Source organism: Euleptes europaea, chromosome 6, assembly GCF_029931775.1.
Source record: "Euleptes europaea isolate rEulEur1 chromosome 6, rEulEur1.hap1, whole genome shotgun sequence".
Lineage (NCBI taxonomy): Eukaryota > Metazoa > Chordata > Lepidosauria > Squamata > Sphaerodactylidae > Euleptes > Euleptes europaea.
Genome location: NC_079317.1, coordinates 36,865,304 through 36,880,201, shown reverse-complemented (window position 1 = coordinate 36,880,201; position 14,898 = coordinate 36,865,304). Strand labels below are relative to the sequence as shown.

The following is a 14,898-nucleotide window of genomic DNA, read 5'->3' as shown; positions in this document are numbered from 1 at the left end:
CTAATTCAATTTGGTGTTCCCGTACGTGATTCTTGCCTCTTTGAGGCCTTATTTCTTGCCAGAAATAGTCATAACATTCAGTGACCCCAAAAGCTGGGATGTGGCTATGCAAATAGATAGTGAAAGGACCAGTGGTGCAATGATAGAATGTCTGCTCTGCACCTAGAAGGTCCTGGGATCAGTCCCCCAGCATCTCCCGTTTAAAGAATCAGGTCACAGGTGAAGTGAGAGACCTTGATGTGAGACCCTGGAAAGCTGCTACCAGTCATAGTAGACCAGTGGTTTAAGGCAATTTTATGTCTTTATCTGCTTGGCAGGGCAGGGCACAGGTTTAATCCTCAGTCCCAGTGGCATTTCCATGAGATGCAACTAAATGAATGGTTGTAATGCGCTCTTTTGAGGAAGAATCAAGCACTACATTGGAGGAGCATTGTGTGTGTGAAGTGCCATCAAGTCGCAGCAGACTTATGGCGACCCCTTTTTGGGGTTTTCATGGCAAGAGACTAACAGAGGTGGTTTGCCAGTGCCTTCCTCTGCACAGCAACCCTGGCATTCCTTGGTGGTCTCCCATACAAATACTAACCAGGGCCGACCCTGCTTAGCTTCTGAGATCTGACGAGATCAGGCTAGCCTGGGCCATCCAGGTCAGGGCTGGGGGAGCATTACTGTGGGGCAAAACCTGGTTTTGAGCCCTGTTGCAACCATGTGCCTATTTGTGCCAGTTCTGTGCATATTTTTGACCACTCTGCAATGCTGTCACTTCCAATATAAGAAGAGCTCTGTTGGATCAGACCAGTGTTCCATGTAGTGCAGCATCTTGTTTCACACCAACAAATAAAGCATGCTGGCCCCAATGTTGTTTTTTAGCCAGAGGATCATGCCTCTAATTTTTATAATTTCATCATTCTCCTTGACATTTTTAGGCTTGTGTAGATTATTATTTTCTGCTGCTCACTTTTGGGATCCATGAAGCTTTAAAATACAAAAGCATGTGGCTGAGGGACATAATTTATCATGTACAAACATCATGACTATATATACTGATAAATACATCCAGGTTACAATCCACAATAAATTCTACTGGCCAGGCTTAATTACAGCGTTTAATTCCAGCGTTGGTGTAGCATAGCTACTATTTTTCCTTGATCCATGAAGCTTCACCATCTTTGTTTTAGAAAATCTGCAACTAGCTCTATCCATAACCGCAAAGGAACAGTCCAATTGGCTTCTGTCATTGCAGCAATGATCGACAACAATGATTCTTGAAATGCTGGATTTTGTGCACTCAGAAGTCACATGGAGTTCAAAAGGAATTACTCTTTAGCATATATGCATAGGATTTCAGTTGCTGATTTAATAAAAGCTTATAATCTTTTTGGCCCTGACCTGGATGGCTAGGCTAGCCTGATCTTGTCAGATCTCAGAAGCTAAAGCAGGGTTGGATGGGAGACTACCAAGCTATAATACTAGGGTTGCTATGCAGAGGAAGGCAATGACAAACTACCTCTGTTAGTCTTTTGCCTTGATACCTTACTGGGTCGCCATGAGTCGGCTGCAACTTAACTGTACTTTATACACTCACATAATCCTCTGGAGCCTTTGAATCCCTCTGGCTTTGGGGGAAGAGGCTATTATAACATCAGTGAAAACAAAAGGCGTTATGTGGCACTAACAAATTTATTGTGGCAGAAGCATTTCTGGACCAGAGTTCACGTCATCAGATGAAGTACGAGAAGCAACCCGCCCTCTCCAAAATAGCCCTAAAGAATCCCGTAGCACTTCAACCTCACTAGCACACAGTAAATGGATTGCAGATAAGATCTGTAACTCTACACACGAGTCATCCGCCACAGCGCGTCCTAGAAGCAAGAGGAAGGCGGAGCTCGGACAAAGAGGAGGAAGCTTCTAGTGAGTCTGTCGTCCGGGCCTTTTGTCTTTCTGGCGTGAAATTCTAAAGAGTTTCCGTTCTCAGTTGAACGTGGGGGCAGCCAATAAAAACAAAGAGGCAAACAGGCTTGTGGCATCTCAAAGACTACCTACCTTTTATTTCAGCTACAGCTTTGTAGCGTTAGACCTCGCTTCATCAAATGTATGACATGAATAGGATCAGTATTGTACTCACAGAGCCACTTTGCCTTATGCACCTGCCACGCATAAGACGGCAGTCAAACGGGTGCCGCACGTGAAGCCGGCGTATCCGCGTTCCCCTCTCTCTGAGTGGTTTGGGCTAGGCTCTCGGGTTTGTTTTTAGAAGTACCCGCCTCGCTCGCATCTCTATGATGTGGCCTAGCCGGGCCTCTAGAACTTCCGGTGGTTGCGTGCGTCATATCCGGACGGTTCTGAGATGCCGGTAAGAAAAGCTTTTCCCCGGGAAAGGCAGGAGAAACGAGCGACTCTGTCCTTCCCTTCTCCCCCCCCCCGGACAGTGGAGGGAAAGGGGCCGCAGCGAAGGGTCCGGGGGTCCCATGGCTCCGCCCGTCCCCCGCGGTTCCTGTGTCCAGCCGTGTCCTTAGGAGGAGCCCCCGCTCTCCTCGTCGTGGGAGTGGCCTGGCTTTGGCCGTGGCCTTGTCGTAGGGCAGTCGGTGTGGAGCAGGGCGCTCCGCACCCCTGCAGGCCTCTTGTCCAGGCGCGTTTGCCTGCCTGCCTGCTGGGGCTGCCGGTGTCGCTCGTGCTGTTCCCGGGGTCAGGGTGCAAAGCTGACGCTTGCCCTTCGGTTGTCCTGCTTGCTTAGCCGGTGAAGCTTCGCGGCAGCCTAGTAAGGGGGTGGGTGGCCGGGGTCCTCTCCCTCCCCACTGTCTGGACTAACTACGGCGTCTGCGGTGTTTGCAGCCGTTGTTTTGGGCGCTGAAGTCGCTGAAGCGCTTCACTTTAAATAGAAGTCGTGCTGCGGAGCAGGTCAGTGTCGACGTCCTTGCTCGCTGTCAGTCGTGGCTGATGATTTAGTGGCCTGTGGCCTGTCACTTCACTAAGTGACGTTTGATGCTTTTCTCCGGCCTATGGCAGGTAGGAATACTGCCCAACGTCCTCAACGTGCGTACTGCTGTACAGTAATTGATAAGTCAAAAGGTGGGTTTCTGAGTTAAATCTAAATGTTGTTGGCAAGAGTGGTAGGAGAGGCAGTGGTCCCAAATATTGAACATGATGAAATGCAGTTGCATGGAAACTTCCTTTCACTTGGAGATGGGCATTAGGGATTTTTAAAGGATTCTTCTTTGTGGAAGAACTTGAAGAAGGGGGGATGTTGCGAGGGAGAATGGGAAGAGTAGTCTAAGCGAGTTGTGCTTACGCAGTAGGAACAGAAAGATATTCTGTACATGCTCAAAGGCTTTGTTGCAACTAGACATATGCTGCTGTGAGTCATAACACTGCAGGTTATTTCTAGGATTGATGTTTTAAAAGTTCTAGGTTTCTCTGCTAGGGTTGCCAGCTCTGGGTGGAGAAATTCCTGGTGATTTGGGGGTGGAGCCAGGGGAGGAAAGGGAGCGCAGTAGGAATGGGATGTTTAGAGTCCATCCTCTGGAGATGCCATTTTATCCAGGGAAACTGATCTCTGTCACCTGGGCATCAGTTGTAATTGTGACAGCGCTCCAGGTTTCACCTGGAGATTGACAGCCCAATTGTTATGGGAGTTTAACAGTCTGGTCATGGCTGTAGCTTGAAAAACAAGAAGACAATGGTAGGAAGGCTCCTGACGAGAGAATTCAGGTTAAAGCATTGTATTGGGCATTATGTTTTATGAGTTTAATGTTTGGTCACCTTCATTTCTGTTCTCTTTTAGATTAAATTGAATAGTTCTCTACTACAGCTTCTCTCAAGAAGATCCTCACAGAGTTGTGGGATTGAATATGTGCATAATCACAAAACATAGTTCACTTTGAACTTTAAGCTTTGTGCCTTACCCAAGTCTGTATTGGGAATCAGAAACTTGAATCAATGTTATCAGATGAGCTAGAATCTAAACCAGAGGTAGGTAATGGCTTGATGCATCAGTTTCTGTATCAGTTCGTGCTGTTAATACAAGTCAAGTATCCCTTATCCAAAAATTTGATATCCAAAATCCAAAACATTTTGAGCGCCCACAAAGGGTAATAAAATGGCACATGTGCAGGCCGGTCGCACCAATGGCAGGTTCCCCACAATGCCCCTCTTCTGGTCCCAAGCATTTTGGATAAGGGATACTTAACCTGTATTATCATTTGTGCAGTTAGCATATGGTTGTTGTATATAGAAACAAGATCTTTTTTCATCAAGTCTCCAAAGTTGCTCACCTGGCCTGCACCCATAAGAGGTCCCTTTCAAAACCCACCACCTGCACCTGTAGGTTACACTTAGAATTCAAGCTCTTGATAGTTGGGTGGTGTAGGGTTCCTATATCCTGTGACATTGGAGCAGCTAAGCTCACAGAAACCAGAAGAACTGTGATGTTCTTGGAGAATGCTTGCAGCATGAAGACTGTGATCCTGCTGATGGAATATAACACCTTAATTTTTACTTACTCTTTGAGACCTGTAGCAGCATTCATCCACAAGTACCAAAGAGTATCAAGAAAGCTCACATCAGAATTTCCCAAAAGGTTAGAGCTAACATAATTTAAAGTTAATGAGATTTAAGCTCCTAGGTCTGGACAAGCCTGATACAGATATTTCCACGGTTCAGTATCTGTTTTTTATTTGTTTGGCTTCTGCTCATGCTGAATGCTTCCTATTATGCACTTTCATTTGAAGACCCATTTTCCCCTTGTCTGTGCTATTCCATGTTGGCTAGCCAGGCTGCCAAGATGGCAGGCAGCCAAGGATACTGTTGAATATTCAAAAGTCCCAGCAGGTGATTTTTATCTCCATATTAAAATCTAAATGGAAGGTAGAGTGGTAAAAGCTATGGGAAGGCCACAACATATTCCTCAAAATCAAACGAATACAGTGTTTTATTGCCAAATACATCTAAAAGGAGGAAGTTTTCCAGGCTTGGCTAATGATCGGACATGGCCATTACTCATTAGTACCTGCTAAGAGAACATGTGCCCCCCCACAATATGTTCGCTTTGAACTGCGTGCTCTGAATCTATTTGTCAGAGCCATTGGCTAGCTGAGCTCTTTAAAAGATGTGAAAGTGTTGGTCTAGTGGCCTGTGAAACAATTTTTAAGTGATAGCACAAACTGTGATGCCTTGTTGCAAAGCTACCTAACATATGGTGCGATGTGGTTTGGATGCTGCTGTGTGTAAAAGTCCATATGATACCTACCTATCAATATTACACAAGTGTATTAAAACAGTGGTCATCAGCCCATGAGTTGTGGAAACCTACTTGCTAGGTTGTGAGCCTACTTGGCCACAGCTGCCACCTGCTTATCCAGCAGAAGGCCTGTGAACAATTTGCTTCATCCAGGAAAGCCTGAAGTTGTGCAGCCACCACCCGTTCAATAACCTTGCTCAAGAAAGAACACTCGAGACTGGTCAATAATTATTGAGAGGTCCTGGATCAAGGGTAGGCTTCTTTAGAAGAAGACACACCACAGCATGTTTCAAGGTTGGGTGACAACCCTCTCTCTTAAAGAAGCATTAACTGCCTCTTAAACCCAGTCAGCCAGCTCCCCTTTGAAGATTTAAGAAACCAGGAAAGGGCAAGGGTCATACATGCAAGTGGCAGGCTTCAAACGTCCAAGATCTTGTCCCTATCCTCAGACTGAATAAACTAAAAAATATTCCATGCAATTGGACAAGTTTGCACTCTGGCACCATCTAACCCTGTCACTGCTAACGTAGAGTCCAAGTCAGCAGATGTGAGAGATTTTATCTACAAAGTGTTAAGCAAAACGGTCATAGAGGGCCACCGAGCAGTCCTTCTCCTGCAGGCCAGGTCCCAACAGGCCTCTGACCACCCAGAATAGCTCGATGGCCTACACTGTGCGGATGCAGAAAAGTGTTGTTTCTTTGCCGTCATCCGTGCCATGGGGTATGCTTTAAAATGAGCTTTTGCCTTTGTCCTTTCAGATTCAGCCTACGTCTTCCTCTACTGTAACTCTAGCTGTCTCCCTTGTCTTTTCATTGCCTGCAGCCCCTCAGTACACTAAGAGGCTATCTGAAATCTAACACCTGAGAGAGAGTGCCTGGGAGTGATTATGTCAGCTGCCTGGGTCATTTTCTCATTCCAGAAGTCAACTAGGAGCCCAAAATTGACACAAGTTTAGTTCTGTGACTTCTTTATTTGGTATCTTTTGCAGTTAAGGCAGAAAAAATACTAATTCTTGAAGTCCTGGAAAAGGTGGGAGAGAACTGACAAAATATACTTAATAGCTATGCAGCATCTCTAGGTACCTGTTACTGACTTAAAACATTTGCTTATTTTTCAGCTGCTGGTTCAGTTTGTTCAGAACACATCTATTCCATTAGGACAAGGGCTTGTAGAACCAGAACATAAAGATATTACCTGTCTCTCTCTCCTTCCTGTTACTGAATCCCCAGAATGCAACAGGTTAATGTTGCCAGGTAAAATATTAAGCTAATTTTAGGAAAGTTTTGTGATAAGTTTTGTGAAAGTTTTGTAATAGGCATGGAGCAGTGTTTAAGAGAGCTAATGTTACGGTATTGCTAAAGTGTTAGTTTACGATATAGGATATTATTTCTCTATATCACAGTGTTCTAAATTACAGCCATCCTTCGATGTCATGAGATACAAACTTAATAGAGAATTCTCTATGGAATGGTTTGTTGTGTAATAAAGCTAGCATCATCTTACAGTATTCATTTTCTGTAATGATTAAATAAGATCTCTCAAATTTTAAAGAAGCATTTTGATTGTCTTAATCAGATGACTCTCCAGGTCATGCCAGCCCTTCAAAGGACGTTTCCTCTTCTGCTGTCTTGCGAAGTCTCCAGGTGAATGTTGGACCTGATGGTGAGGAAACAAGGGCAGAAACTGTGCAGAAACCACCTGAGCTTCTACCGAGTCCTGACACTTCTAGTTTATTGCAAGACCTCCAACCTAGTGATAGCACTTCCTTTATCCTCCTCAATTTAACACGAACAGGTAACTTTTATTCAGTTTTAGGGTCTACCGGTAGTTAGATTTCCCTCCGTTATTAAAATGGCAAGCGATGCCTGTCCGAGTGAGTTCATGATGATCTGTTTTCAAGAGTGGAAAATTGATCGCTGTTGCGCTTAGGCAGGGGTCCTGTGACCATCAACAGCTCTTTCCAGTCCAGTGGCCAGAAATGTTTTTGCAGATGTTGTGGTAGACCAGAGATCTCATCTCTGTTCTCAGTGTGATGAAACTTCCTCTCTTCTAGGCATTGGCTTGCCATCAGAGCACCTGGTGTTTGTCCAGGGTGAAGCAGAGGATTCTGGGAATGACTTATTCTCCAACGATAGCGCAGACAGCAGTACCCCGTGGTTTTTACGAGTGCAAGAACTGGCACATGACAGCTTGATTGCTGCCACTCGAGCCCAGCTCGCCAAGAATGCCAAAGCAAGCAATAATGGTAAGCAGGTCGTTGTTGTTTTTCAAAGCACCATCAGGTAAAATCTTCAGGATATCTTATAAACCTTTTATATATTCATAAAGATTTTTAGTCTTTTGAGGCTGAGGAAAAAGTAGCCTTAGTCTGATTATATCTTGCTGTTAACGATAATTTAATAAAAAGTCATTTCAAGGAGCTACCATCCTCTGACATTCGGTCAGTTTATGCTGAGTTGAAGACCAACATAAAGAAAGTATCTTTCTACTGCTTATACCGAGACTGACTCTCAGCCCACTTGTCCAGTTGTGCAGCCTTTCCATCTGGCTTAGTAACAAGTGCCAATACTCTTCCCGTCAACTTCTTACCTGCCACGGCTCCCGAGCTCTGTCGAACCCCAGGCACTGTGACCCAGAGGTTTTGCAGTATATGCCTGCTGCATATACGAAAACCACTCGCAGTAGCATTTGGCCAGGCCTTAATTAGGTTTGCTGGGGGAAATGGAGTATCGTGAGCTTGCAGCTCATGGCTGGGAGTTGACTGCTTTGCCCAGTAATTGCTGCCAGACTGTGTAGATCACTGAAGGCCAGACATGCTCAGCAATTGCTGGTGCGAAGGTCTGATAGTGCGGTGGAAAATTACATGTCCATAGCACACTGACATTATAGGCAATGCCTTCTCCACAGTATGAATACAAGCAAGCTTAGTCCTCTAAGGAAACCAATCATGCAATCCTTCAAGTAGTCTGAGCCAACATGTGTGTCCTTTCTCTTCCACTTGTTTGAGTGAGTTTTTGGGGAGGGAAGAGGCAGTGCATCCCCACTGCTTAAGCAATTGGGCTGGCACTCCATCTTGATCCAGCTGGAGGTGGTTAGCTAGTTGAGGCAGAACGTGCATTTGTATTGCATTGAAAATAGTGCTGTGGACACATTCTTAATTGCATTGTATTCCTTTCAGTGGGATGTGTGTCGGGATACTCATCCACATTCCACTCCAGTTTCTACTGCTAACTCCATGCAACTAGAGCTGGAGGAGGATTAAATTCTTGCTGTGCAATTTTGGGAGGTATTGAAACCACCAGCGCAGTGTCACAGGAAGGAAGTAGCAGCTCATGATTTCCCTCCCCACTCCTGATACAGAAGGAGGGCAATGAGAGGTATTTGCTTGCCATCAGCGATTGCTGTGTGTCATCATGATCACTGAGGGTCCCTGATTAGCAAATGACATGTCATAAGCAAGCCCTTTCAGGTACATAAATGATGGCATCCAAGGGGTGGTAAATAAGCGGAACAAGAACTTAAAAAGCATAGGAAAGGCAGATATTTTTATGAATACATCTAGCCTCATTTCCAAAATAGAACTTCCACATTGAGAAATATATATATTTGCTGTCAAGTCACAGCTGACTTATGACGACCCCGTAGGGTTTTCAAAGCAAGAGACATTTAGAGATGGTTTGCCATTGCCTGCCTTTGCGTCATGCCCCTGGTATTCCTTGCAGGTCTCCCATCCAAATACTTCCAGGGTTGAGGCTGAGAGTGTGTGACTGGCCCAAGGTCACCCAGGAAGTTTCCATGGCAGAGTGAGAATTCGAACCTGGGTTTCCCAGATCCTAGTCCCAACACCTTGAGAGCTAGCGTGGTGTAGTGGTTAATCTGAAGAACTGAATTCATTTCCCCACGCCTCCATATGAAGCCTGCTTGGTGACCTTGGACCTTTCCCAGAATCCTAGTCCAACGCTTTAACCACCACTCTGGCTCTTCTGCTGTATAGGGTTGGTCATATGCAAAACTCAAATGTCCAGTTTATAGGTTTTGTATCTTATTAAGTTGTTCTCTGCTGTTAGGCATCTATCACCTTCGCACCTACTCCTGACTTCACCGTTTCTTTTTTCTCCCCCCCCCCCAATTCCAGGTGAAAATGTTCACATTTGCTCAGGAGACCCCCAACTGAAAGAATCCAGCCCCATCCCTCACCTGCCTCGTGTGGAGAAAAAACTGAAGTGCACAGTTGAGGACTGTGATGGGACATTTGAGAAAAAACTGAAGTGCACAGTTGAGGGTTGTGACAGGACATTTGTGTGGCCGGCCCACTTCAAATATCACCTAAAAACCCACAGGTGTATAGACTTGCTATAGCTGTGACTTTGCAGAGCTCTGCAGACTGTATAGGTATTTATGCAGTACATTATCAGTTCCCACTCTGGAACAATCAAGTGTTCAAATACAGGGAATAAATAACAGAATGATCTCTTCCCCCCCCCCCCTTGTTGGAATTCAAGGCTTGACTAGAGAGTCTTTGTATTATGAACTTTTACCTCATCTTTTAATTCTTTTTTTTCTTGGTGAAATTACATTGACTCCCTGTTTTTCATAGTTCACCAGCCACTGGCTAGGAGGAGTAATTACCAACCTTCTCCATATATTTCCTTGATCTTAACTAAAACAGTGTTGATCGATATTTCTGTGTAGACCCAGATCTCTCATTCACTATCTGCAATATTTTACATGGGATTCGGTGACTACATAATAATAGTGCTCCTGGCTTTACTATGGTGGCTATACCAGCCCAAATGATCACAAAATTGCTGCTTGGGTGATGGGTAATTCTGCTTCTGCACTGGACTTGTTTTGTGTATGTCATTATGCACTGCCTGTATATTTTAATTTTGGTAGAACTCATTTCCAGTTTTTAGAAGTTAACCAAAAGATGTCAAAATATAACCTCAGTCTAAATCACTTCAAATTAAAAACAAAGCGGGCTATAGTTCTGACTATGTCACTTTGCCACTCTTCCATCCCCCCCCCACTTTTAATTTAATTAACCCCAAACTTTGCATTACAGAAAGCTCTTTCTTAACAAAGGACAGATTGCTCCTTGCAATGTGTGTAATGCTGGCATGAAACCTATTTTGTCTTCCAGGAATGACCGTTCCTTTATTTGTCCTGCAAAAGATTGTGGGAAAAGTTTCTATGTACTGCAGAGGCTGAAGGTGCATATGAGAACGCACAATGGCGAGAAGCCATTCGTCTGCACTGAGCTAGGCTGTGGGAAACAGTTCACAACGGCTGGGAATCTGAAGAACCATCTGAGGATTCACACTGGTGTGTGCTCCTGTTTTTTTAATCCTACTCCTGCAGTTGTGTACCACAGATCTGCAATGAATTATATAATTATCCCCCACACTCTCAGCTGCAAAACGTCTGAGGTGGCTAACAAAAATCTGCATTCAAACCAATAAAACATTAAGATCCATTCAGGTCTTCTCTGGGTCTTTTATTAACAATATTTGTCAGCCTGGCCATCGCTGAACATTCTGCTAATTTGTCTGCCCAGTTATTCAGTGATGTACATTTTTGCTTCCAGTTGTAGGTGATGACCACTCTTGCTGCTGTAATCATGTATCTGAACAGTTCAGACACATTTATGTTTTGTGTTGTTAAAAAAGTAAATATATTAATAAATATATTTAAAAACATTAAGATCATCAGCTATCACAGATAATCACCAGTTTAAAAACTAGCTTCTCCTACAATTGAGGGCATACAAGGCAGGGCTTCTTAAGTCTGACTCAACTGGTGGGCAGATTTATGTGGGAGAAGACTGTCCTTCAAGTTGGAGAGTATTAGACTTATAAGGCAATAGCCAGCATTTTAAATTGTGCTTGGAAGTAAACTAGGAGCCATTGCAACTGTGTTAAAACTAGTAAAATACCCTAACTGTAACTTGTTGCAATTCAGGGGAAAAGCCCTTCTTGTGCGAGGCTCAGGGATGTGGTCGTTCCTTTGCTGAATACTCCAGCCTTCGGAAGCACCAGGTTGTCCACTCAGGTACAGATCACGTAATAATGCCTGTCTGAGAGATGTCTTGTTTTTTCAGTTTTGCTACTTTGCCTTCTTGCCTTTTTAACCCTTATTCTGATGTGGGCCCAAAACTTTCCTCCTCAGTGCATAAGATTGTGGGCCAAATTTATTTACATTTTTTGTAGTCTTCCTTTCTCACAGAGACTCAAGGCAGATTACATAATGTAAGTCAACGCAATCAATAGGATCAGACATCTAATAAGCAATGTAGTAGGGCTAGGATTGTAGAAATCAAACTGTAAGTATTCAACATGACATGTTAAACAACACAGAAAATGCAGTGAGAGCAAGATAATACATATAGCAACAGATAATACATGCTATACGCTATACATGATAGTGTAGTCCACAGTTCCGTTCCTTTTATTAAAGCACCTTCCTAAAACTATTGTTATAATATAGCCCTATGTCCATTATAAAAATCAATTCTGTTTTACATAGTTTGCAGAATGTCAGAAGCGTGGGAGCCTTCCTGACCTCAGACAGGCCATTCTGTAACGTGGGGGCCACTACAGAGAATGCACGTGTATGGGCAGTTATTGATCTCACCCATTTGCAAAAATGCACCCTACTCAGATAAGTGAAGCTGTCTTAGTGGAGCATAGTGGGGGAGGCGGTCCTGCAGATATGAGAGTCCAAAGCCATAAAGGGTTTTATACGTGGTAGCCAGCACCCTGAATGAAACCTGGTAACCAGTGGGCAGCCAATAGAGAATGGGTGTAATATGCATGATCTGCCTAGCTCCTAAAAATAACCAAGATCTGGCATTCATCACCAGCTGTAGTATTCAAAGGCAGACCTATGTACAGTGCATTACAGTAGTCTAGTCTCAGTGTTTCTGTGGCATGGTTCCAGATGACCAGATCCGCTGAGTCAAATTAGGGGGGCCATTTTCCTGGGTAAATAAGTTGGAAAGAAGCATTTTTAGCAGCTGCATTAACTGCTTCTCCAGAGTTAATGCTGGGGGCAGTATAACTCCTAGGCTCTTAACAAAGCCAGGAAGGGTCCTCTGAACCCTGCAGGTCAGGACTTACTGGACAGAGATTCTACAGTTCTTGTATTTGCTGATAGTTTTGTAACCCGTTTCTAGTGCTAAACCTTTAAACTGGTCTGTAGATGAGAAACTAGTTCTGCATAGAAAACCGACGCTTCACATTCAGCAGTTCTTTTTATCTTTTTTTTAAAGGAATAAAGCCCCATCAATGCCAAATCTGTGGGAAGACATTTTCTCAGAGTGGTAGTAGGAATGTTCATATGAAGAAACATCATTCTAGAGCTGGAACAATTAGCAACATTAGCAACACGCAGCATGAACCAACAGGTAGGGACTGAATAGACTGAGATGACACCTATTTATCTCCTCCTGTGTAGTGTTGAAGGGATGGGTCAGGTTTGGAAAGACAGACTGATCTTCAAGAGGCTATTGGGAGAAGTGGGTGATGGAAACAACTCTTACTAGGATGATGTGGAAACAATTCTATGAAGAACCTTTGTGGGTGAGAACCTTGAAGTATAAGAGTGTTTGACCAATAAGTGTTGAAGATATCTTGATTTTGAAAAACAATCATAAATTTTATCTGAGGCGCAGTCTTTTCTTTACCCAGAGGAGAGGGGAATGTATGTGAATTTTGTATACCACCTCCTAATCAAAGTCCTTTTGTCCTGTAAACTGCCTCAAGAAATTTGGTTAAAAGCCAATAACTCCTTTTTAAGGCCACCCATCTGGTTCCCTCATCAAATTCACTTGTTGGAGTTACCAATATCTCAGGAATTCCGTTCAGCCTACCAAACCCAAAATTCATTCTGAGGTCCCAAGAGGGCATGAAAACCTTTTTCTGCTGGCCCTTCCTCACTGTAGCCACCATCCCACATGGCCTTCATCCACTAAGGTTGCACAACTTCCACCATAGTCCTTTCCAGTGGTTTAAAGAGGCCCCACCTCCCCCTTTTGCCAATAGAAAAGCTAGTGGGATACAACCCAGTGAATGAGAGAACAATTCTCTGTATAGCTCTGATTTCTGTGGTGTAGAGAGATTGTTTTCTCTGTGGTGGAAGATGTTAAAGGAGTGTTGCAGACTGGAGTAGCTACTCAACTCCTAGCATGTTGTGTTTTGCCACAGAATCGCTGATGGGCAGTAGTTTATTGGAAGAATCTGAAGTACCCAGTAAGAACCTGGTATCCATAAGCTCACCACCTAGCCTCGATGTAACATCCTTGCACCTGCCTGACACTGAATCAATTATTGGTGTAAAAGAGGGTGAGAGACTGTTTCTGTCTAATAGAAAGGAGGGTTTATGTGGGTGGGGGTAGATATCTTGCACCTGGCATTGGTCTGAAATGGGATAGTGGCTTGGATCCTATGGCATTGTTCTGCTCGCACTTCTCCTTGGCCACTGTGAAAGCTGTCCTGTGCTGCAGCAATTACTTCCTCTGCCAGTAGCATTTCTGTGTGTGCAAAATCAGTATTTTTCAAGTCCTTACACTCAGAAGTGGTAGCAGAAGGAAACTAGAGTTTTTCTGCATTTCTCTCAGCCAAGTGCACTCTGTCCTACAAATTAGATGCCCCTCCCTCCTGAAGGTTGGCTGCTGTATTGTTCCTATTTACTGGAGTACATAGCACTGCTCCCTTTGATGTAGGGTTGGGATTGGAGGGTGTGGCTGCTTTTGTAGTTCATTCCGTACGTGGGCCTAGTGGGGGATTGTATTTAGGGCAGCTGGGTATAAATATGATTAAAGGAGCCTGTAAATTGGATACACATTGAGTATCTCTTATCTGGACATCTGATATCCGGACTGATCAAAAAACCGGACGTTTTGAGCCAGCATGCAGGCACTACTCACAGGCCTTCTGTGTTGTCCGTAACCCTGTCTGTGGTTAACCATTGCTTTTGGGTTGGTTACTATCATCAAATGATTTGAATTCCTTTGTAGAGCCGTAAAATACCTATGGCTTTTCTTGCATTCTTAGTCTGCCACTGTTCCCTGCGTTTGCTGTAAAACATCCATCCTAGTAGGTTTTAATCTGGGTATCTAAAGTAAGTTGCCTGACAAAAATCCCATAGGAATGGTTTGCCAGGTGTAACTTCTACTTCTGTTTGATTTGTAGAGGTCCTTGCAGAAGCAGCAACAAATTCTCTCCATGCTGCATCAGATGTCATGTTGCCATCTCATCATCTAATGCCCATGTCAACATCCAGACATTCTTACGGGGTGTCAGCTTTGCTGCAGTGAATCCACAGGTCAGTTTGAGCAGCACTAATCTGGCATCTGTAAAATTCAGAATCCAGAAAGAGGGAAAAAAGGTACAGTGGGAAAATGTTTTATTTATAGCTATAGATCTATAGAGGGATCTATAACTATTAAACATACTTCCCCCCCTGCCCTTTTCTTTCCTGTTTCTGGACTCTGTATTGGTGTGGCTCTCATCTTCTGCTGTCTGTAAAATTCAGAGAAGCTCTAATTTTGGGGCTGCTTGCTAAGAAGAATTATATTGTGTCTTTAAGTGTGACATAGCTTTCAGTGGAGAATTGAGTTGCTTTCTAAGATGCCAGTGTGTTTTGTCCTTTGTAATAGTTACTAG

The 14,898-nt window shown here is 43.9% G+C and overlaps 1 protein-coding gene across 1 annotated transcript; it reads left to right on the top strand.

Annotated features, from left to right (window-relative positions):
• The first annotated feature begins 2,330 nt into the window (after positions 1 to 2,330).
• ZNF410 (zinc finger protein 410) lies at positions 2,331 to 14,575 on the top strand. Its single transcript, XM_056851371.1, has 11 exons — positions 2,331 to 2,350; positions 3,779 to 3,966; positions 6,351 to 6,486; positions 6,809 to 7,027; positions 7,287 to 7,478; positions 9,369 to 9,573; positions 10,377 to 10,558; positions 11,195 to 11,284; positions 12,504 to 12,638; positions 13,438 to 13,575; positions 14,425 to 14,575. Exons 2-11 carry the CDS (start codon positions 3,934 to 3,936, stop codon positions 14,547 to 14,549), a joined length of 1,455 nt encoding a protein of 484 aa, XP_056707349.1. The 5' UTR covers positions 2,331 to 2,350; positions 3,779 to 3,933; the 3' UTR covers positions 14,550 to 14,575.
• The last annotated feature ends 323 nt before the right edge of the window (positions 14,576 to 14,898 follow it).

Bases quoted from the DNA above. Each gene is read 5' to 3' on its own strand.
- ZNF410 (XM_056851371.1), top strand. From the start codon at position 3,934: ATGTTATCAGATGAGCTAGAATCTAAACCAGAG. The intron at 6,487-6,808 runs GTAAAATATTAA...TGTCTTAATCAG, and splicing joins CAACAGGTTAATGTTGCCAG to ATGACTCTCCAGGTCATGCC. The intron at 13,576-14,424 runs GTGAGAGACTGT...TTTGATTTGTAG, and splicing joins AATTATTGGTGTAAAAGAGG to AGGTCCTTGCAGAAGCAGCA.